The sequence below is a fragment of the Physeter macrocephalus genome, chromosome 20, assembly GCF_002837175.3.
Source record: "Physeter macrocephalus isolate SW-GA chromosome 20, ASM283717v5, whole genome shotgun sequence".
NCBI lineage: Eukaryota > Metazoa > Chordata > Mammalia > Artiodactyla > Physeteridae > Physeter > Physeter macrocephalus.
Window position 1 is genome coordinate 43,193,533 of NC_041233.1, and position 24,785 is coordinate 43,218,317.

General features: G+C 33.5%; 1 protein-coding gene across 16 annotated transcripts in view; it reads left to right on the top strand.

Annotated features, from left to right (window-relative positions):
* Window positions 1-24,785, top strand: part of PCDH15 (protocadherin related 15) — a 699,366-nt gene that overhangs the window by 560,638 nt on the left and 113,943 nt on the right. For all 16 annotated transcript variants that reach the window (XM_024121304.2, XM_055081163.1, XM_024121303.2 and 13 more), the window contains 2 exons: window positions 22,017-22,126; window positions 24,077-24,217. In XM_024121304.2, the coding sequence (XP_023977072.1) occupies window positions 22,017-22,126; window positions 24,077-24,217 (251 nt within the window). The remainder of the gene's footprint in view (window positions 1-22,016; window positions 22,127-24,076; window positions 24,218-24,785) is intronic.

Consider the following 24,785-nt stretch of genomic DNA (forward strand, 5'->3'; position numbering starts at 1 on the left):
TTTGAGGTGTATTCAAAAATCCCTCAGCTTCAGCCCAACAAAATTCCCACCTTTGTTCCCTTAAACTTCTCACCCCAAGTCTAGTCATTCCTTGGAAGTCCCAAAAGAAGAAAAAAGTGGTGTCCTGCATAACACTTTCCATTTAAATAAATTCAAGAAATGATGTCCCTTTTTTCTGTGCTTTCATTTGAAGCCCTTTCCTTAGCAATAGACATTTGCCTCCAGACCTCTCTATCACAGTGCTTGTTAATAACTCTTTTAGCTAAAATATTGTGGCACTAAGGCCAAAGTCATGAATCTCATTGGGGCATTGCTCATTTAGATTTCTTTTTTTAACTGTCTTTATTTAATGTCACTTTTTAAAAATAAAGATTTTTTTTCAATGAATACTTTACCATTTCTTATATTCTCTGCATAGAACTACTAACTGCAAATAGATTCTATTAATAAAGTTGTTAACTTAGAGAAGAAAAAAGCTAGCCAATTATTTGGTGCTAAAATTAAAAGCAGTCACATGAGCACAGGTGGAAGAATTTTTTGACCTTGTGGAAGCACATTTCTAACAATTGCAAACAGCACCCTTGACTATCCAAGTTTATTTGTTATTCTGGCACATAAAGGCATTTGGGTAATCTTGTTGCATCCTACAGTTTATGAAGAAAATCCTACGTAAGAATCAGTATAACTGCCATAATGGATTTAGTAGTACTTAGATACTGACCAGCATTTTTTTGTTTTCTATCAGACAACCAGAAAACTTAGATAATATAAAAGTCACGTAAAATATTGATAGAAGACACTGCTTTATGAATAAATGTAAATTTTTGAACTTAAATAAATTTGATGTAAAACATGGAAAGAACTATTAAAAAAAAAAGAAACCTAAGGCTGATGATTATCTTCTTCATCAATCATCTCTCGATTCTTTTGAAGACTTTTGGGAAAGTGCAGAGCAGAGAGTGCCTGGATGCCTCCTAAATCCTTTCCTCTTCCTCCTGGGCATACAGCTAGAGTACTTTTCCTAGCCTCACTTGGCTCAGTGGAACCCTGTGACTGAGTTCTGGCCAATAAAATGTGGAACAATATGGTGTGCACCATTTCTTGGCCTGACTTAACCTTTTCCCCTTGGTGAAATGGAAAAAATACCCAGGGAACCTTGGAACCTGTATGTTGACAATTGTGGAAATAAAATATAAAAAGGGGCCTAGGCCTCTGAATCACAGCTTGGAGGAGAGCTACCTACCTAGGAAGGCCCTCAATAAACTGTCACGTGAGCAAGAAATTTAGGGGCTTGTCTATTATATTAGCTAGTAGTTACAACTAGTAAAGTTGGTCAACATTTTATTAGTATAAAACAACTAATCTCATAATATATTAATCATTTTAGAAACTTTTTTCATTATATATTGCAATATTTTCCAGTTTGTCTTTTTTTTTTTTTTTTTTTTTGCGGTGCGCGGGCCTCTCACTGTTGTGGCCTCTCCCGTTGCGGAGCACAGGCTCCAGACGCGCAGGCTCAGCGGCCATGGCTCACGGGCCCAGTCACTCTGCGGCATGTGGGATCTTCCCGGACCCGGGCACGGACCCGTGTCCCCTGCATCGGCAGGCGGACTCTCAACCACTGCGCCACCAGGGAAGCCCAGTTTGTCATTTTAAAAACAGTATTTGTGAAGAATATTTTTGTTCATGTTTGTTATTTTCTTTTTATATGTTCAACCAGTATCTTTGTCAAAATGCCTGCAGTGTTTCAAATTGCTGTGAAGGGCAACACAGTTTCCCTCTGTAAAAGAAAGAAAGAGAGAGAGAGAGAGAAGCAAGAAGTAAGAGGAGGAGGAGGAAGAGAAGGAGAAGAAAGAAGGAAGAAAGGGAGGAAGGGAGAAAGGTTGTTGTTAACCTCATACGTCCCCTTCCCTCTTATTTTTCTTTCAAATTCATTTACTGCCTCAGCTGAATGCATAAAACTTCCAGAGACGCTAAACAATCTTATTAATCCTTGATTTTCAGGATGATGACTTGTGTTGGAATTAAAGAATGGCAGAATATGCCACCCGAAAATATGTCGCTTTGGCATAGGTTTATTTTGAGCTGAAAGCACTTAAAAAAACAGTAGATGCAAGAAGGGCATTCTAATCTCACCTTTTATTCCTGAAAACAGGAGATTAAAAACCCCCAGTGTGAAAGATGCCCTCCCTGTACTAGGAAAAAAGAAACATTCTTGAACGGGGAGTGAAACTAAAGATAATTCTATACAAACAGACCTTGATAAGATAATTTATATCTTCCTTTAGCCTCATCACATAGTTTAGTTACTTTTCCACTATTGCCTCTCTTTATCCATCCTAGTATAAACGTATGTAGGTTTCACCATTTCTTTGAGTCTTCATTTCTTTATGAGGACTCCCATGCCACATGAAACTTATATGAATGTGTATGCTTTCTCTTGTTAATCTGTTTTATGTTAGCTTAATACTTGGGCTCAGGCTAAAAATCCTAAGAAGCTAGAGGTAAAATTTTACCTTCGCTACAGAATTGCTCCTGGTGGAAAAACTTCAACTTCACGTGATCAAATTTCAGGGAATCACAAAATGATAATGCGAGATTTCCGATCTTTGTACCGTGTGGGGAGGAGGATGCTTATAGTTTACAAATAGAAAGCAGTAATGCAGGATAGCTAGCATTGCAAGTTGAGGTATATTTGGTTTTTACATCTTAGGAATGTCTTCATTCCAATATTGACTTTTGAATTCCTTAGGAAAAAATTAGTTTTCAACAAATAACTAAGTATTAAAGGGAGGTCCTAAAGATAAAATACTCATTTGTTTTAGAATTTTGAACCTGACCTCCCTTCCCTAGCCCAGTTATTTTTAGAATGGTCAGTCATGAAATCTTTAAATCTCAGGATAATAAGATTAGTTAGGGTAGGTTGGGCTGCTGTAAAAAGAATCCCCTAAAGTTCAATGATGAAAATACATGTGTTTTGGGCTCATGTGAGAGTCTGAAGTGAGTGTTTTAGGTTGGCAGTAGCTCTTCTTCTTACAGTTCCTCCATGTGGTCATTCAGGCACCCAGGCCGTTATGGTCTTCCATCTGTAACATTCTGTTTCAAAATAAACCAACTATTGCCATCTCAGTCCATAGAAAGGGAGCAGGGGCAGAAATCCACATCTAGGGATTTCCTAAATCAAGGGAGGTCGGAGTTGCAAACTTCACATCAGCTCACATCCCATCTTGAAAATCCAGGCAAATGTTTATACATAGACACAAAAGAGTGGAGGAATACTTCTCCTTGCTAGGCAGCTGTGTCCTAGTTCCACTTCTATTATTGAGGAAAAAGGGAAAATGGTGTTTGTGGAGAACTAGCACATTTAACATGAAATTTTAGATAAATTATAGATTTTAATTGCAGTAAGTCATTTTAAAATCGCTTAGTTTCTATTAAGAATATATAATGTTGGGTACATGAACCAATGATGTAATAGTATAGAAACATTTTTATTTTATGAATTATTTATGTAATCTATTTATGAAATAGATTACATTCTTCTTAAAATTGTAAAAGAATACTTTTTTAAAATTCAAAGCAAATCTCATAGGAACATTTTTGGGTGTTTTAAATTATTGTAAATTATTTAAGCTTATCAAATATTAATATATATTCCAAACCAAACCTTACTGGACTTAAAGCTAAAGTTAAATTATAATTTACTATTGTTGCTTTACTATTTGGTTACAGTTAACTACTTTCTCCATTTTCCTAAGAAGTCTAATTGTCTTCATCACTAAAGTAAAGCAAAAAGAAAATGAAAAAGAAACCATTATGGCAGAGTGTAAATGAGAGTCATGAGCTGTAGACTAGCTTTGTGGAGATCATCAAAAAAACTTGAGAGACGGCATTTACTATTTGATGAAACTTTTTCCAATGTACTGGTTTTACCTAGACAGGGAAACAAAATTCATTATTCTTTTTATGGAATTAAAAACATTTACATGTTGAACTACTGGTAATAACTTGGTTGCTGGAGTATAACAATTTTTTTTCTAAAATTATAAAAGTGAAAATAGCAATAAGAAATTCATAATCATCATAGTAAACAGTTTAATATTTACTAAAGGAAAAACCTACTAGATTGACAGCTAAATTTTTTGTTTGTTTTTAAGCTATGTAATTTTTATTTTTTAAAAATTTTTTATTGATGTATAGTTGATTTTAATTGTGTTAGTTTCAGGTGTACAGCAGAGTGATTCAGTTATATAATATATATGTATATATGTGTATATATGTAAATATATATGTATATATTCTTTTCCAGATTCTTTTCCTTTATGGGTTATTACAAAATATTGAGTATAGTTCTCTGTGCTATTCTGTAGATCCTTGTTGGCTATCTATTTTATATATAGTAGTGTGTATATGTTAATCCCAAACTCCTAATTTATCCCTCCCCTCCCTTTTCCTCTTTGGTAACCATAAGTTTATTTTCTATGTCTGTGGGTCTGTTTCTGCTCTCTATATAAGTTCATTTGAATCATTTTTTTTAGATTTCACATATAAGTGATATCATAGGATATTTGTCTTTCTCTGTCTGGCTTACTTCACTTAATATCTAGGTCCCTCCATTTTGCTGCAAATGGCATTATTTCATTCTTTTTTATGGCTGAGTAATATTCCATTGTATATACGTATACCACATCTTCTTTATCCATTCATCTGTTGATGGACACTTAGGTTGCTTCCATGTCTTGGCTATTGTAAATAGTGCTGCTATGAACATTGGGGTGCCTGTATCTTTTTGAATTATGGTTTTCTCTGGATATATGCCTAGGAGTGGGATTGTAGTATCATATGGTAGCTCTATTTTTGATTACAGATACTTAGTAGGTTAGCTGATTAATGTAAAAGTGGCAATATAACAAAAAGTCAAATCCTTCTTTCACATACTTATGCCTCTGTTTCCTATTCATAATTTAAAAGTTCCTTACTTTCTGCTAATGGTTCTTTGAAAAAGAAATAAGGAAAATTCTTCAAAATTATTCAAGGATTTTATAGACCATACTATATTCCTGAAATAATTTAGCTTATCAAAATTAGAAGAGAAATTTCTCACACTATTTTCTTGTTTATAATTTATAATATGGAGATAATTTTTATGTGTTGGAAAAAATTTTGATTTTGTCTTTCCTCAAATTCTGTGAACTGAAGTTGTTTCCGGATGGTCTGGCTTCAAATATTTTTTAAGGGTGGGAGGAATCTAAAAATGAGAATGCAATTTGCCCCTTACTGATATATGTTTACTTTTATAATGGCCAGATTTACAGTTATTATTAAGTATGCACTAGATTCTCTTTGGTCCCTCAAGCAGTTGTAATACTTAAAACAGACTCATTTTGTTAATTTAATGACCTCTTCAAACCAATCTTTCTTTGAGTCATTGAATTAGGTTAAATGGAGGATCAAGACATCATCTACTTCATCTGTCATTAGATGCACATCTACTTCTTCCAGAAAACACTGAGTTCTTCTTAAAACTTTTGAAAAGTATGTAACTCTTCAGACTGTATATTTATTTTTATAATTGTAAATAAGCAATCATGTTGTTTGGAAGCATGCATACAATCAAAATTTTCAAAAGTGTAACAAATTTCCATTTTCCTGCATCATTCTTGTTTTATTTGATTATTTCAGTTTCTCTTTTTGACAAAGAAAGACATATCAATAATTTAGGTGTCTTAAAGTCTGCATGCCCCAAATCATCCTTCTTTATTCTTCCTCTCCTCCCTTTCCTTGAAATAATTTTTTAAAGAATTAATGGCATTTCTTTATCTTTGGTTGTCAAAGCAACACTCTCTTCTTAAAAATCATCTCCAGCTGGCTTCACTTCTTTTTTTTTCTTTTTTTTGCGATGAATAAGTCCAAGTATTAGACCCTACCTTATACAAATAATCATAAATTTTGAGTTATTACCATTCACGCAATTAAGAAGTTTCTCTCTATCCATATTCAATCTTATATCTTAATTTAAACCATTTTTCACAATTTGATTTTCATTGGAAGTAGAGAAAAATAGGTAATCTTACTCGTAAAAATTCCGTTCTCAAAGTCATACTGTGTAATGGATGAAATAGACCATAAAGACCATTTATTCAGCCTAATAACTTATACTTGATTTCTCCAATGTCCTTGCCACAAAGTTGACTACGCTCTTTTAAAAACCTTACAGTTGTGAGAAACTCACCCCTTCAATCTTTGGATAGCTGTGAATATTGGAAAGTCATTCCTCATGCTTAGGTTATTATTGGTACATTTACTCTTCTGAATTATTTTTTATGCATTTTTCTCTGAGCCTTCATCAATTTTAGCATTTACTCATTTTAAGTAGTATAAACGTAGGGGAGGAAAAATAACTTTTCTTGTACCCTTCAGATTTATTAACTGAGATCCCTGTCATAAAAGACAGATTAATAAGAGAAAAACAAACAAGTTTATTAACATGTATCTCTCATGTATACATGAGAGATACACAGGGTGATGAGTAACACAAATAGGTGGCTTCAGAATACAGGATTAAATACCATCTTAACAGGAAATGGGGAGGAAGGATGTAGGCAGGCCTCTTGGAAGAGAGTAAATAATAATTTTAAGAAAGATGAATTGGTCCCTGGAATAGATGGAAAGTATGATAGTTTGGGAGAAAGTTTGCCTGGCTGTGCCATTCACTTCTAGTCTCCTCTCCTGTGAAAAGAGTAAATCTTTACTGCTCGATGAAACTCCTGGAAAGATAATCCATGATGACTAAGTTCCTTTTGGAGGACTTGTCTTTAGGTAGATAAGGGAACTTGGAGAAAGCCTCTCCCTGCATTTGCTGTTTTCTAAGTACCTACTGCTCAAAATAATCAATATACCAAAGCAGCTTATTTTGGGGGTGACATATTTTGCTACCCTTTAATTGAAACTGAGCTAAACTTCTTACTTAAGACAGGTGTGACAAATAATACTCTCCTATTAATAATGAGCAGGTATCTTGTTAAGGGTTGTGCTTATTGGGAAAGAGAAATCTGCATACCTGGTAATATCTGCCATTAATATGGAACAGATAAAGTGATAGTAGCCATGAAGTTGCCGAATTGAAAGAATATTAATTCCAGTTTCTCATACTGGTTTAATACATCCATATGGCAAACTCTTCTACATTGTTATAATATTTAATAATGGTTAACTATCACAATCAAGGCTTTCTTTTTTGTCTCCACATAAATTAATATATATTAAGTCTATTCAATTTATTCACCTTCATTTTAATATATCAATATATATTAATACTTATTTTAATATATATTACAGTTCTATATTAATATCTTTTAAAGTTTTTCATCTTTATTTTCCTAGAAATTTTTTTCTAAATGTTCATGAATATTTAATTTATATCTTTCAAAATACTAATACTCCTTTTGAATTTAATCCCCTAAGGTACTGTATTAGTTCATGTTCATCCTCTGATAATTAGACATCAGGATGAGATTTAACAGGCAAGTATTTTATTAGCGGAAATACCTATGGGAGAGAGATGAAGAGAAAGCAGGGTAAGGCTAGGAGAACTTTAAAGCACATGCATTCTGACCCCAAGTGAAGAACAGGGAGAAAAGCTCATATGTAAACATCCTAGCCTACTGTGTCATTTGAGTGACTAATGTGTCATTTCAGTAAGTTTCCGCATGATGATTGGGGAGTCAAACCATAGTCCGATGTCAGAGATATCCTATGTTTCCCAGGAAGGGACCTACCTTAACATCTCCACTTTTCTTAGTCACTATTTGAAAGCAGTCCCTAGGAACATGACATTCATATAAACACAGAAATATACTTCAGAGCACAGCAACTGGAACCTTGGTCAAGCATGCTTCCTATAGTTGGAGATCTGAGAGGCACACTCTCATTGCTGCCTCATGTCTTCGTATCCAATAAAAGGTTTTCAGTCAATTATCTACTTCGATCTTCTGGAAAATAGTTACACTCTCATAGTCAGAAAATACATTTTATATATGTTTCATTTAATCCAGACAGAAATATCAAAATCCCAATAGTAGTTCAAACACATAATATTACTTGAGAATAGATTGACTCCTGTAGGTCAAGTGAGTTATCATTTAGAAGAATGACATTTGGCCTTCATCTCAAGATGATGGACTAAGTCTTAAACACACTGGGATTCACTAGTCATGAGTTTTAGAAGTAAATATCATGGAAAGGTCAACGTGTCTGGAACAGATCATAGAGTCTAAATGTGAATATTGATTTTGAGTGGGAAATGCAGTATCTTATACAATTTATCAAAAATTTTACCAAAGATAATTATTTACAAATTTTCTAAACAAATATGTTACCAATATAGACATACCTTGGTATTTATTTAAAATGGAAGTGTATCAACATTGATTATTAAACTTTGCATGATTTAATGCCACATTTATATTAATTTTTAAGGATTCATGTATTTTAAAATGTAATTTCCATAAACATAGAAACTCAAAATTTATATTTGTATATATAGAAAAGAGAAGGGGCAAATATTCGTAAGGTTTTGTGTTTGTTTTTTTTTTTTTTTTTTGCGGTGCGCGGGCCTCTCACTGTTGTGGCCTCTCCCGTTGCGGAGCACAGGCTCCGGACGCGCAGGCTCAGCGGCCATGGCTCACGGGCCCAGCCGCTCCGCGGCATGCGGGGTCTTCCCAGACCGGGGCACGAACCCGTGTCCCCTGCATAGGCAGGCCGACTCTCAACCACTGCGCCACCAGGGAAGCCCTTGTAAGGTATTTTTATTAACCTCTGGAACAAGTTGTTATTTTGCTAACTCTTAGAAAAATATCGTAAGTCATTTTCAATTTCTAGTATTATTCAAATTTAATATATCAAATCCAAAATAAGAATAACATACATATACATATCTTGACTTTTTAAAAAATTCAGATACACTTGAATGAAGAAAATAATCTTGTCAGTTTTCCTATTAAAGTAAAAAATTGATACTTTGCTGATTAATGTGCATTAATCTTGTAACAAATGACAATGCAAAAATTTTGTACAATTTATATTCAAAATAAGTTTCTCAAATGGTTTTATACTGAAGAATAAAAATAGAGTAGATTTTATAAAGAACTCTAAAAGATACAGTCTACCTCCTGATATACAAAAACAGAAAAAGCATAATTTAAAATTCATACATTTTTATATACTATAAAAAATGAAAACAGTGTTATCACAATGGCCAAGGAAATGATGAGTGAGCAGTTCTAGTTAACATTTCATCATTCAGGAGAATTAAAATTACCTAATATTGAGGAACATTGCCACTATTCTTATATAAACCATACAAGTTTGGATTCGGGAATTTTGAGAAAAGATTTTTAATCAATAAGTACAGTAGTTGAGGAGGAATTATTGGTCTTGATTTCAAAGAATGAAAAAGAAAAAGAAAGCTATGTGAAAACTAGAAGTATAAAATAAACCCACGTTCAGAGAGCATCACTTGATTGCTAAAGTTGTTTTCTATTTTAATTTAGATTTATTGTTCAATGTAAGATCTGACTTTACTTGAAGATAACCTTTCCTGTCTTTTTTTTTGGCACTACCAAAATATTGCCTCAAAGATAATAGATTTTGCCTCTTTCACTATTGAAAGAGTGACTCTGACAATCCTTCATTCAGCTTTCATAGGCTTTCTCTGTATCCACATGGAATTTAAGTTCTCCTTCACATGTTCAAGGTTATGTATCGTTTTTGACATTTGCTCACAGAGCAGAGTGAAGCAAGTCTTCCAACAACAAAGGACTCAAGTTCTAACAGTTCATTTTAAATCCACTGTTTAGAATTTAAAACAAATTTTTCCATACAAAGAGTTATTATAGATTCTGTTCTTTCATTGCATTCTCTCTACGAGAAATTTTAGTTCAAGTACAGCATATAGTACTTTACTTTTATTTTGTTAATAGTTAATGTAAACTTTTTTTTTGAGGAAAAATAACTTAATAGTGTCCTAAGGTTTAAATCCTGGCTGCACCTTTTATCAGCTGTTGTTTGAATTTGGGCAAGTTACCTAAGCTCCCTGAGGCCAACTTCCCTAGGGATCTGATACTTACTTTATATACAAGAGAAAGGACTTTGTAAAGTGCTAGGTACAGAAAACATGCTTAAGAAAGTAGTTGTGATAGTCTCATTTAATGGGCTTATGCCAGGGGTTGGTCATGCAAAGATTTTTTTTAAATGTAGTTTTTGTTTTCAAGGAGTTTATACAGAGGAAGGAAAGAAGCAATCCTAATTGCCTGACTTCTGGCTGCCCCCATGTGATGAGATGAAAAGCCTCTGTTTCTGTGTTTGGAAGAATAGCACACATTTACCATATTTTCAAAACAAGAGAAGTGGGAATAAATAATTGCCTAAAAGTAAATAAAGATATGAGGAAGAAAAAGTAGATACTAAGCAAAACAAAATGTCACAAGTTAATTTCTCTACCCTCATTGGTTAAGAGATCTTCAGCAGTTTTTGATTTTAAAAAATTCTAGGGAAATATCACTCTAGTTGCAAGGTAGGGAATGAATTTCTATGAAATTTGAATGTTAGTTTAAATAATAATGCCTTGAATATATATGTGATGGTTAAAGATATATGGTTCTCATTACCAAATGTGGTTTGTTATTCTTTACATCATCTTCTAATCATCTTCATAAACAAAATATCTCCTTCAACGATTGTCATGTAGAGGGATATTCCCACACTTCAGAGTCAAGTTCCTGATGTCCAGGATGAACAGGGCCCCTTACAGAATTGTTTGTGAAGCGTATTTCTATCTCACTGATGCTATATTTTACTTGTCTTTTTACCAAAGTTCTTAGAGTGTTCTGTGAGCTGTGAATTTCAGTTCAGGGTAAGATGAAAAAGATGAAGCAGGAAAATTAAAGTTATTTTTCCTTAAATTTTGCTAATTCATCCAGCATCTTTGTCCACTAATTTATTTAATAATTAAAAAATATATAGGCACAGGGCTTCCCTGGTGGCACAGTGGTTAAGAATCTGCGTGCCAATGCAGGGGACACGGGTTTGAGCCCTCGTCCAGGACGATCCCACATACCGCGGAGCAACTAAGCCCGTGAGCCACAACTACTGAGCCTTCGTGCTGCAACTACTGAGCCCGTGTGCTGCAACTACTGAGCCCGCATGCCTAGAGCCCATGCTCCGCAACAAGAGAAGCCACTGCAAAGAGAAGCCTGCACACCGCAATGAAGAGTAGCCCCCACTCGCCGCAACGAAGACCCAACGCAGCCAAAAATAAATTTAATAAATAAATTTAAAAATATATATATAGGCATAATGCTATGGTCTCTCTAAAGTGTATAATTCATAAGAGAAGACAAACATTGAAAATGTTTACAAATGAGGTAAAATGGCTGCTATATTCAAGTGGCATTAGTTCCTTTCATCATCCTGTCAATGAATATTTATTGAACACATAACTGCACTAGAAATAATAACACTGAACAAAATATACATGGTTCCTACCCTCAGAGATCTTATAATATATGTAGTAGACAGAAATTAATCAAATGATCATAAGAAACAGATTATAATTACAAACTTGTAAGTGATATCGAAGAAAGGAAAAGAAAAGAACAGAAAAGTGCTTTATGAGCACTTATAACAAAGCACACAACAGCAGCAGTGGGGGATATTAAAGCAAATTTCTTTGAACAAAACAGGAGTTGAGATGTCAATAAGTGGTAATTAGACTTGTAGGTGAAGGAATATAGTGGACTCAGGAAATGGAAGGAAATTAATTGCATAAAAATCCTAAATTGGAAAGGAGAAGACACATTCCAAGATTTAAGAAGGTCAGTATGGTTGAGGAAGAGAGAATGAACATAAACTACTGTAAGATGAGGCAGAAATTTGGGGCATATTAGAGATTTGAGTTTTATTCTTTGAGCACTGGAAGACATTGAAATATGGTAAGCACGTAGTACGCTAAGAAAGCTCAGATCGATAGTGATGTAAGTACATGTGAACTTTAAAAAGATGACTGACCACTCTGTGGAAGTCAGACAGGAAAGGAGTCAAAATGGATGAATATGGACTGGTCAAAAAAAAATGTAGTATTTTAAGCAAAGAACAATGACAGTTGGCCTAGAGTAGGATGGTGGCGAAGGAAAATTGATGAAACCTAAAAGAAAATCTCCTAGACAAAGGAATGTTAAAGTGGAAACCTAAAGAAGTGCCCTAAATAACTTGTCAGGGTAAGATTGTTCTAGGAAGAGAGAGCAGCATACATAACGGCCCAGAGAGAGGAGAATTGTAAAATGTTCTAAGAATTCAAAGCCTAGTATAGACCACAGAAATCTCTGGGAGAGAGTAGTTGGTGATGAGAAGGGAGACATAAGTAGAGTCAGATTTTGAGGGTATTTATGAGCCATATTAAAGGCATTGTTCATTTTCAAGGAGAAATTTGAGGACACTGAAGGAATTATCTCTAATTTTAATCCATCACACCATGCCAATATTCTCCTATCTTCCTCAGCAAAAAGTGGAAGAACAGAAGAGTAAAATATCTTATGCAAATATTTAATGAGGTAAATGCCACATTTTGAATGATGATATAAAAACAGTAGCATTTTAAAAAATGTATTCAAAATGTCACACATTATTTCTAATTTTATAACATTTACATCTCAAACTAAAAAATTATTCCAGGATTAAGGGGTTTTACATGAGTATTTTATTTCTTTATTTTCATTTCTCAGTGTATCAAGTAAGTATTACAGAAAAAAAGAGGGAAAAATCAAATTGCCAATCAGACATAGTAAGCATAATGAATCTGTTTTTGGTAAATAGACATTTAAAATCTTTATCTAATGGATTCTAAATAATAAATTACCATATTTAAGGGGAAATGTTGATAAACATTTGTTTGTTAAACAACCTCTTGTTTGTTAAAACAACCTCTCAGGCTTTTCAAAGTTTAATAACTAGGGATGCTGTATGGATAAAGGAACTGGGTAGGGGATATCTAGCTATAAATTTTTTTCCAGTTTTATTGACATATAATTGACATGCAATATTGTATTCATTTAAAGTGTACAACATAATAACTTGATATATGCATGTATTACAAAATAACTACTACAATAAGTTTAGTTAACATTCATCACCTCATATAGTTACAATTTTTTTTCTTATGATGAGGACTTTTAAGATCTACTCTTTTAGCAACTTTCAAACATACAATATAGTATTTTTCACTGTAGTTGCCATGCTGTACCTTCATTCCCAGAACTTACTTGTCTTATAACTGGAAGCTTGTACCTTTTGACCACCTTCACCCAGTTCCCTCACCCCCCACTTCCCACCTCCCACTTGTGGCAGCCACCAATCTGTTCCCTGTTTCTGTGAGTTTTTTTTTTTTTTTTAGTTTCCACATTTAAGTGAGATCATACAGTGTTTGTCTTTTTCTGATTTATTCCACTTACCATAATGCCCTCAGGGTCCATCCATGTTGTCACAAATGGCAGGATCCCCTTCTTTTTTATGACTGAGTAATACTTCACATATTTACGTATATATATAAAATATATATCATAATAAAAACTAAATCTAGAATTAATGTATTAATTGCAGCTTCTTTAGCAAAAACTTAAATGAAAATGAAATACCCCCACTTCCTAAAATAATGTTGAATTTATCTATCTTAAGGTATTGAATACTTAATCCATCTTAAGATATATATCCTCCTACCTAGATGGCATGATTGTAAATGTTTACTATCTTTCTAGGGTATGAATAACACTTAATGAAAAATGATTTATCTCTTTCTTTCTTAGAAATTCTAGCAGAATTTGAACGTCTATTTTTATTATGCTATTTTTGAGGTAGTACATTCATTCAACTGTTAAAAGTAGAATTGAATTGAAATATTAAATGCCCTACCAGAGTATCTATTTTCCTTTTTTGATGTCATGTGTATGACTGCACTAATATATTTCAAGATTCTATGGTGATTTCTCATCTTTATTTGACTATTTCTTACCTAATGGCATAGAGTCTAGTGGAATCAATAGAAAACAACAAATAAAAGCATTAGAGAGCCTGTTTCAAAAGTTTACTGTCATGCCCTTCAAAAAGTCCAAATGTACAGATTCATCTATGAAGGAGAAAAGAAACACTCTTTTTTTTAACATCTTTATTGAGGTATAATTGCTTAACATGGTTTTGTTAGTTGCTGCTGTATAACAAAGTGAATCAGTTATATGTATATATATATATATCTCCATATCTCCCTTCCTCTTGCGTCCCCCCCCCACCCTCCCTATCCCACACCTCTAGGTGGTCACAAAACACCGAGCTGATAAATAAGCCAAAATACAAAACTGTTTTCTCAGAGGTTGTTACTAAGTGTATAAAGACCTACATCATAGCCTATTTTTAGTAAGTAAATCAATTAGCCAGAAATGAATATGCCTGGTCTAGTCATTTCATCAAACCATGCAGCCCGCTGATTCCACTTACAGATACTTTGTTGGTATTTGGGGAATATAAAATATAAATAGTGCATGCCATGTTTACTACTGAACTTTTAACCAGATATCTTGTATTAATGTATTTACTACATTTTACTGTAACTGTTTACACAACTATCTGGTTTGCTTGTGAAGCTATAAACTCCATGACTGCACAATTCACTTCCTCTATCCTGTCTTTGTGTCTTTATTGCCTAGTGGATGTCAGGCACATGGTATATGTTCAGTAAATATTTATTGGATGAATGAGTAAACCTCTATGCATAAAATCATTACATTTTAAGTGATTTTGTTGTTGTTGTTGTTTAAGTTTCAGAGCCAGCCTGTACCAGTCCCACCCCACAGTAGTTGTTTTTGAATGAAACCTCAAAAAGTCTATGAATTTAAAGCTGTAAAGACAGTAAAAATATTATCCCCATTTCAGATATAAAATTGATGTGATTGAGAACTGAAAAGGGAAAATCAGAGTGCATAAAACATAGTCTACAATATTAGCCAAGATATATATTAATAAGTATTCCAGTTTTATTTTTATTGTGTCTACTGTCTGTGAGACAAAGCTACACATCATTATAATATTTAAGCTAAACTTCCAGAAGCATAGCTTATAAAGTGATATATTAACAATGGCTATAATTTATGGAGTACCTACCATATGCTAGGTGTAAGGAAAACTTTTTGTATGCATTATATTCTTTAGTGAACTCAACAATCTTCTGATCTAGTTAATGTCCCCATTTTACAAATAAAGAAATAATATCAGGGAAACTAAGAATTTTCCCAAGGTCACGTAGCTAGTAAATATGAGAGCCATAATTCAAACTCAGAGCTATTAGAATCTGAGGAGAGTGTTCTTAGCTTAATTCTAGTCTGTGAAATGACATTCACTGCTGTAGAGTAAGCGCTAAAGCTTGGTGAGTAGAGTGAGGGAAGCAAAAGACAGAGGAAGGCAGCAGGGAGAAAGTCCATTATTCCCCAAAGACATGATTTCAAACTACTCCTATCTGAATCACCTGGGGACCTTTTATAAATGATATTCCTGGATCTGACTCTATGGACCTACTAAATGGGAATCTTTAAGCATGATGCAAAAGTCTGAAACTTTAATAAGTTATTCAGCTAATTTTTACAGTTTAAAGTTTTAGAGCCAATGACTAAGAAAGATTAAACTCTATTAATTCAAACAGTAAATCAGTCAATCAATCAAACAAACAGATTGCAGATTTAGCTTTCAAGTAGTTTTCTGAACTTGAGAAAGTGCTTACTACACTGGACCTCAGTTTTCTTGTCTTCCAGATGGAGTCACTTCATGTATCTGAATAGAAGCAAAACTCTTTAACAATAGTAAGTTCACTTCAGAAAAGTGTAAAAAACAGTGTCTAACCATTGGTCTTTCATTCATTTTCTTATCTACAATCCATCCTAAGAACTGTAGGAAAGCTGGTGTCTCTCTCCTGATTCACATCTTTTTTTAAACTGTTTTTCTCAGTTAAATATGTAAAATTAGATCACGCTGATGCAATTACTCCAAGGTTACAAATAACAGGAGTTCCACTGGGTGTTTTTTTTTCCTTCCCATTTTCATTAAATTCCCTCATAGTAAATATAAAAACAGTTTCTTAATTGACACTGATTTGCAAATATATTGAATTCACACATGTCAAAATAAATTAACTTGTCTCTCAGTAGAAAGAAAGCAATAGAGCCAGATTGAATCCCAGTGAAATTTTATAGCACTTATTTACAAACACTCTTATATCCTAAACTGCACAGCATTTAAAATAATTAGGAGCTTTATGCAGCACATATAACATTTACTTTTACTGTTATTTCTTAAAACCAACGATAAAAGTAAATTTTAAATTGTAGAATAATTCTTTCATTTTATATTTATACTGTAAAACTGGGGCTAACATTTGGAAACCACACATTCCGTTATTTTAGTATTGTCATTATTCAGATGACTCAGATACATTAAAATATTTAATTGAGAGATTTATTGTAATCCATATTTTCCAAAAAATCAATTTTAAATGTTAAACAAATATCTATGAATTAGTTTATACATTCATAAGAAAATTATGATGTATGTGTTTTGTACATAAATTCTGTAGCAGTTAACTTTTCTAGGTCACACTTACTTTATTTGCAAAAATGTATTTCTAAACAACAGATTTGGAGTTATTTTGATCAACTTTCTTCTTACTAAAGTGCACCTATTTGTAGTACATTTATGATTCAGCAATAAAACATATCAAACCACAAAAAGACATGGGGGGAAGCTTAAGTACATATTGCTAAGGAAAGGAGTCAGGCCTCAAAGACTACATACTATATGATCCCAACTATATGACCTTCTGGAAAAGGCAAAGGTATACAGACAATAAAAAGATCAGTGGTTGCCAGGTATTTGGGTGGGGGTAAGGGGACAAATAAATGAGGAACAGGAGATTTTCCATCACTGAAACGATATTCTGTATGATACTGTAATGGTGGATATATGACATTATACCTCTGTCGAAACCCGTAGAACATAAAGAATGAAACCTCATGTAAACTATGACCAAAGTGCTGCCTTTGAGGGTTAAATAGGAGCCAGTGCTGCCATCTGGAATATGTCAGGACATGTAGGCGTTAAACCCAATTCAGATCAAGCTTTGTGAAAGAACCTTTAGTGAAGGTCCTTCCTTAAGGCATTTTAAAAATGTAAAACTGTCAGTCACTCCAGGGCTCCAAAGTCCATGTCTGTTTAAAATATACCATTTTCTTTAGCATCCTCTTCGCAACCCTTTTCTGGGGAAAGGGAATCCAGTCGGTCTTTTGACTCTTAAGCTTCATCAGTAAGGCTATGTATTTTCACTATTGAGCCCTAGCTCTTTCAAGTGTCTTTTATTGTATGAGGGCTTTTTCTCAACTATATTGGCAGTAAATCTGGCTTTAAAAAGTGGAATTCGTGAATTTCAGATTCCAAACAACTATTAGTTTTGAATTAGTTGTTAAAAAGTTAAATTGGAAGAGGGTTAATGATACATTGTTTATTATAAAATGGATGAAGTGCAGCTACAATTATGTGAATTGATAGCAAGAGAAAAAAATTGTTTAAAAAAAGTGGCTTATGAGGAATCATTTATTTGGCTATAATTCTTTGCTTCTGAAATTAATAAATAGATTTTGATTGTATTCTACAGGAAGAAGAAGGGGAATGATAAATCACATTATATCAGACTCAGAATGGTAGAACTGGAAAATACCTTACAAATAGTTTACTGTCAAAATCATAAATTGTCAGCCCATAGATCAAACCAACTCAAGTGATGCTTTAAAAAATAAATTTCGTTGGATGCCAAAATGTAAAAGTTCATAGAATTTACATAAAAATTGGAATTGCCTTTTTCCATTTTAAAATTACTCTGGACTTGCATTATTGCATGCTGATTATCCTTATTAAATAGAGTATGTAGTGTCCAATTCCTTTCCACCCCTTTCCCCATTAATATATTCCCAACCCATTTTATTTAACTTTCTTATCTTTTTATCCTCTCTAACATCTGATTTTATGGATCCTGATTTACACCAACTCCTTCATCTTATATTCAAGTTATATGTGACTGCAAAGGGAATATGTAATTTGCCCCATCATGTAACTTGTACTTGCCAGGGCATAAAACAAAAATAAAATGGGCCTTCCCTGGCAATAAAATAGAAAAGAGTTGAAATTTTGTAATCTAATGCTCATTATCATAAAGGTTGATTTAATTCTAGCCAGGAGAAAATTGCATTTTTATAGTATGTTTTGATTCTGGTAGAAAGGAGTGTGTTGGAACATTTAAGACAAAGGTTAATGAGGCGATATTTTGTCTAGAAGTAAATCTGTTTTAAACATTTACTAACAAATAGAAGTTTAAATGTTTTTAGTGGTGGGCATAGGATTTGAATTCCTTCTTAAACTATGTCAGTTGCTTTTTCCAGTATTAATCATTTTCATCCTGATTGTACAAAAATATGCATAAAATATTTTATTTTTAAAGTTTGAAATGAAAGATGGCATTTTTATAATGTTAAAGCTGAAGGCATATTAGCTGCAGACTTTATATTTCTATACTTTATAAAGATCAAGAGTTCATTATGAAATAATTATGGAAAGTATAAAATTTAGCTCTTATCTCACATAGTAACAAGATAGGTGAGTAAACAATTTAAGCAGCTTCTATTTCCACAAAAAGAAATTCAGTATATGAAAATCATCACAGAACATGACTAACATATGTTTTCTTATATCAAACTTAAGTTGTATGAAATTTGATCTGTCGTAAGTTAACAATTCATTGCTCTAATATCCAAGCCATGTGTATTAGTTGTCTATTGCACCATGATAATACTACTGCAAATGTAATGAGTTAAAACAACACACTTATTATCTTGAAGTTTCTGTAGGTCAGGAATTTGTTGGCTGTGTCCTCTGTTTCATAGTCTCACACAGGTTTTAGTCAAGATGTTGGCCAGGGCTAGAATCTCACTTGAGGCTTGACTAGAGAAGGGTCTACCTCCAAGCTCCTGTGGTTGTTGCTAGGATTCAGTTCCATGTGGGATGTTTTACTGAGGGCCTCAGTTGCTTGCTGATTGTTGGTCAGAACTCACCATTCCACATCTCCACTCACTTCATTAAATCCAGCAAGAGAAGTAGTCAGAGTCTGCTAGCAAGAAGTTACAAGTTATAATCTAATATAACATAGTCACTGAAGTGACATCCCATTTTGTTGGCTGTATTCTGTCCATTAGAAACAGGTCACAGTCTGCCCCTCCTACAAGAGGAGATACACAAGGGTAGAAATACCAAGGTGAGGATCCTACTGTGTTTCCATAACTCTTTAATTTTAACCCTTTCCAGTTTTAATGATTTCACAATCACCAAGGTCAACCACTAGCCAATGTTGCAAACAACAATTAGTCTTAATGTCTGTTTATAATCTAAAATATCATAGAAAAAGACTTCTATTCATAATCCATCAAAACTAACCTTACTGTCACTTTTCTAAGTGCCTTCCTTTTTGTGGTAGTCTACTGTCATTTTAGGTTCAAAATTACCAAAGACATCCTATTTCACTAACCTGACACTGTGACGATGCCTAGGTAAATTGCTTATAAAATATAATTGTGTTACCTCAGATATCTTTCTTTAGATGTGCCTACTTAGGTAAATGTATCCTTTTCTTATCTAAACATTTTTTTAATTCGTTGTGACTCTTTTGATTGCAAGTGATTGAAATACTAGATAAAGGAGAATTTATTGTTTTAGTAACTGAAATGATGAGTTTACCTAGCTTCAAGTATAACAGCATTTAGATTACTAGTCAAAGTGTACAGGATGTATTTTCAACCTTTAGTTATTTCATTTGTGTTGGTATGATTATCAACAAGAACCCCCTCATAGGGAGAAACATTAATATTCTAGTCAACAACAACAAAAAAACTTTTTTTTTTTTTGGTTACAGTAACATTCTTGGACAAGACTTTCATTGGGTTTGCATGAAACATTTACCACACATGAACATAGAGCAAAGCAAAATAAAGTGCCCTCATTGGCCAGAGCTGGGTAATGTGTCTATCGATATACCTGGGGAATTGGGTCAGTTCTACCCAAACCAGTTAGACTAACAGTTAAGGAGATATGGTTATCCAAAGCAATATCTGGATGCTATTAACAAAAGAAGGCAGAAAATATGCAGAGAAGTAAAATTAAACAATCAGATAAATACTTTATAATTTTCATTAAAAAATTATACAGGTTAGTTCTTACTCTTTATCAAGAAATAGTTATTGACCACGCACTGGAGATATGGACCACCATTAGGTGCTATAGCATCTATCTGTAAGATAGGTCATTTTACATTTAGGTAATTTTATTCTATCAAGTATATGGAGTACAGTGGCAAAGAACATAGCATTTTGGACAAGATGTTTAAGAGGGATTGTATGTAATTAATTTTTCAGACTGTATTTGTAGCTCAGAATTTGTTATAAAAGGCTTCATATAAGCACAATATAATTGTGTAATGTAATCTACATTAGAAGAACTGAGAAGATGGAGATAAAAATGAAGGGTAGTATTAAGAGAGTAAGTATTGAAAGATAAAAGGCCATGTGAAAGTGTCAGTAGGATTTATCTTATCAGTTTGAGGAAAGAGGCTAAAGCTTATAGAAATCAGATGGGTTAGATAGATTGACTGGACTATAAAAAGATTCAGAGATGTTAAAACTTTATATTTAAGAATTTTCTAAATCTGTTGGAGTTGGATGATATAAGTATCTGTGAATTGTAAGAGTGAGATTGTTTGCATTAGTTTATGAAGATAAAGTTATAATAGCCTAGTCACAGTAACCAATATTGTAAAATAAAATGGAGATTTTGAGAATGAGATACTGTGTTGTTAAAAATATATATATATATATATATATATTTTTTTTTTTTTTTTTTTTTTTGCGTTACGCGGGCCTCTCACTGTTGTGGCCTCTCCCGTTGCAGAGCACAGGCTCTGGACGCGCAGGCTCAGCGGCCATGGCTCACGGGCCTAGCGGCTCCGTGGCATGTGGGATCTTCCCGGACCGGGGCACGAGCCCGTGTCCCCTGCATCGGCAGGCCAACTCTCAACCACTGTGCCACCAGGGAAGCCCGAAAATATATTTTTAAAATTAAACAAGTATCATGCAAACTATTATATATAGGATGGAAAAACAACAAGGTCCTACTATATAGCACAGGGAGCTATATTCAATATCTGTGATAAACCATAATGGAAAAGAATATGAAAAAGACTATATATGTATAACTGAGTTACTTTGCTGTACAGCAGAAATTAACATAACATTGTAAATCAACTATAATTCAATAAAAATTTAAAAATAAATAGATAAATAAAGCTAAGGGTCATAGTACTGGGGGCATAATATGGTTACAGTTAAGTAAAATAAGTGAATTCAGAAGAAATATTAATTTTGTGATGCCATCCATTCAAATACGTTTAGTACAGTTAAAGTTTAAAGTAGAGCAGGGTAAAGACTAGACTAGAAAGAGACATCTGGAGGCCATTTGCTTAAATATGCTAATATTACCAACATAAAAGCAATATTTTTCTTTAGCAACTTGAGATAGCAAATTGTATCTACCTATTGCATTCTGTCCAGAAGTTGTTTGAGACAAGTAAAATGAATTTTATACAATTTTTGGCAGATAATAAAGTAGTAATATACAGGTGACAAAACATTCTTAACAAAGAACATTTGCCTAATTTTGAACATAGTTTGTTAGGGCTGGAGTCTGAATGTGTTACTTTGTTGAAAAGTTCAAAAAATAGTATTATTTAAATAAACACACACACACAAAACTAACATATTCTATTATTAAATTCAAAACTTCATCATGACAAAATGGACAAGAAAAATAAATTATCTTCTCTAAACCTGCAGACCACCTCCAGTAAGTGAACTTGCAACCAGAGGGACTATGGTTGGTGTAATTTCTGCTGCAGCCATCAATCAGAGTATTGTGTACTCCATTGTTGCAGGAAATGAAGAGGGTGAGTATATGTTTAGTCTATGTTTTCATCATAAAACAATGCACTTAGATTTGGAATAAATTTCAGATTTAATTACTCTTTACACTATTTTTCTAGTAAGAAGTGTCTGACTTAAATGTAACTATGTGCTGAATCTGATTAAAAATCCAGTTATATTGACAAATGCTACTTATTTCCCCTAGGGAATGCTCAATATCCAATTCTGAAAGTGTTCCCCTCCCCCTGAATTAGGGATATTTTAATAACATGTTCAAAATTAATGCATACTTTCAGCTTTTGGTCATAATCATAGCCTACAGTAGTCTCTTGCCACTGTTTTGTGCCATCCACAGCCCTTACCCCATGTCATACATTAACTAATCCTGAAGAAATTTTAGGAACAGAAATAACTGTGAATGCCCAAAGAGCCACATCCATGATAAAAGCCATGTACCTTTTATATGAGTCCTCAAACTGTCAAATCAAACATATAATCAACAGTTGTAAGTAAATAAATAATTTGAGTTTTGTCTACCATCACTCTTCACTGAGAATGGAATGGTTTGCTAACCTGTGGGAATAAGTTCATAACTCAGTTTTTCAATTAGCATATTGATTCTTTGTTTCACCTATGACTCACAGGTTAGTTGTCCTTTGGTTTTCCCTTTTTATGAGTTAAATGGTCAGGCATGTTGTAGGTGGTAAAAAAACAAACAAATTAAAAACCCAGTTAATATACATTTTAAAAACACATGCATATTCAATATTAAACAAATGAACGAATGTTAATGTTGTAAAGCAGTTTGCAAGGAAATTATAAAAGCTGTTTTCAAAATTTCAGTGACCAACCATTACTGGAAATTACTGCCCCTGAAGCAAGTGCTCAATGTAGTACTTTTCTTATTGTCTTTCTTTGTTTCTCCTGTGCTGTTATGCCTCCTCTCCAAATATTACTGACTTTCCTTTTTCCTTGAACTTACAACATCTGACTGAAGCTATGATTTCTGAATCTGTTCTTATAATTTTTTCTGATTCTATCTGTTCTCTTCCTTGAAGTTAGCAAAGTGGCTCTACTTATTACCCACACTCCACCACAATGATTCTTTTTACATTCAATTCATTTGCTTATCAATTTATTCAAGTAATATTTATTGAGCATCTATCATGTACTCAGTACCTTCTAGCTACTTAGGATAGAGCAGTGAACAAAATAGACAGATCCTTGCCCTCATAGAATTTATCAATCCAATAAGAGGAGATAGTAACAATTATTAAACAATTATTAAGCTAATAAACATATAGTGTTTAGGTAGTGATAAATGCTGTGGAGAAAACCAAAGTGAGGAAAAGACAGAGAGAGTGAAAGAGGTGGGGTGTTACAAAGGTTGCCAATGTGCCCTGCCCTTCACTCAAATATATATGACCAAATTTATTTTAATAAATAGACTTCAGGGCAAAATATTTTAAGATATTTAGAATAATAAATAATATTTTCTAAAAAATCAACATATAAATTATCTGTTTGTTCCCTCTCACATTCTTAGCAAAACACTAAATATGCAGGATAATAAGATGCATTAAATCATAAAAAGTATAATAATCCAATAAGGTCATAAAATAATTGCTTGAACAAAATCAAATGTATTTCTTTAAAACAAAATTTCTAGAAGCATTTATTATGGTAGAAGATTATGTGTATCTACGGTGAGGGAAATAGTATGCATTGTTTCCCAGATTTTATTGACCATAGAAACATCAATTTCCAGGAGGATCTCAAAAAAACTTGAATTTCAAAACATGTATTTAGGGAAACACTGATGTTGATTATTTCGGGAACTGGAACAGAATTTCCAAAGCCAGCATTTTGTAACTCTTATTATATGTGTTTTAAAAATCACAGTGCTTTTTAAAGAGAATTGTTTTCCCTTATAGTGTGAAGAGAGTAACCAAGGAATTGTGTTTTAATTCTAGATAAGTTTGGAATTAATAACATCACGGGTGTAATCTATGTGAATGCCCCTCTGGATTATGAGACAAGGACAAGCTATGTACTTCGAGTCCAAGCTGATTCCCTGGAAGTGGTCCTCGCCAACCTACGTGTTCCTTCAAAAAGTAAGTTGTGTTACTTAAGGAGTTTACAAGAATTTTATGGTGTTTTTACTTATTTCCTAATGAAATACATATGTCTAAATAAAATCCTCAGTGGAGAATGTAGAAAGATCATTAATACTCAAAGATGATTGCCCATTCATTTTAAGATCTGATATATGACAATGCAGAGAATGACTTCATACTTCTTAAATGTCAAGGTAATAACAGTGTTTTCAAATTTTGTGCACAATCTTATTGGAATGCCATCATTGTCGGTGTATGTTACATAGAAAACCTTACTCTTAATCACACTGGGTAGTTATGGCTAACCCCTTGGAATGTATATTGTTAAGGGACACATGATTACCATACATTTCCTGAATTGTGTGGCTTCTGGTACTTTGTATTTTCTTAGAGCAGAGGAAAATGCATCTTAAAAAGAGTGACAAGGGCTTCCCTGGTGGCGCAGTGGTTGCGCGTCCGCCTGCCGATGCAGGGGAACCGGGTTCGCGCCCCGGTCTGGGAGGATCCCACATGCCGCGGAGCGGCTGGGCCCGTGAGCCAGGGCTGCTGAGCTTGCGCGTCCGGA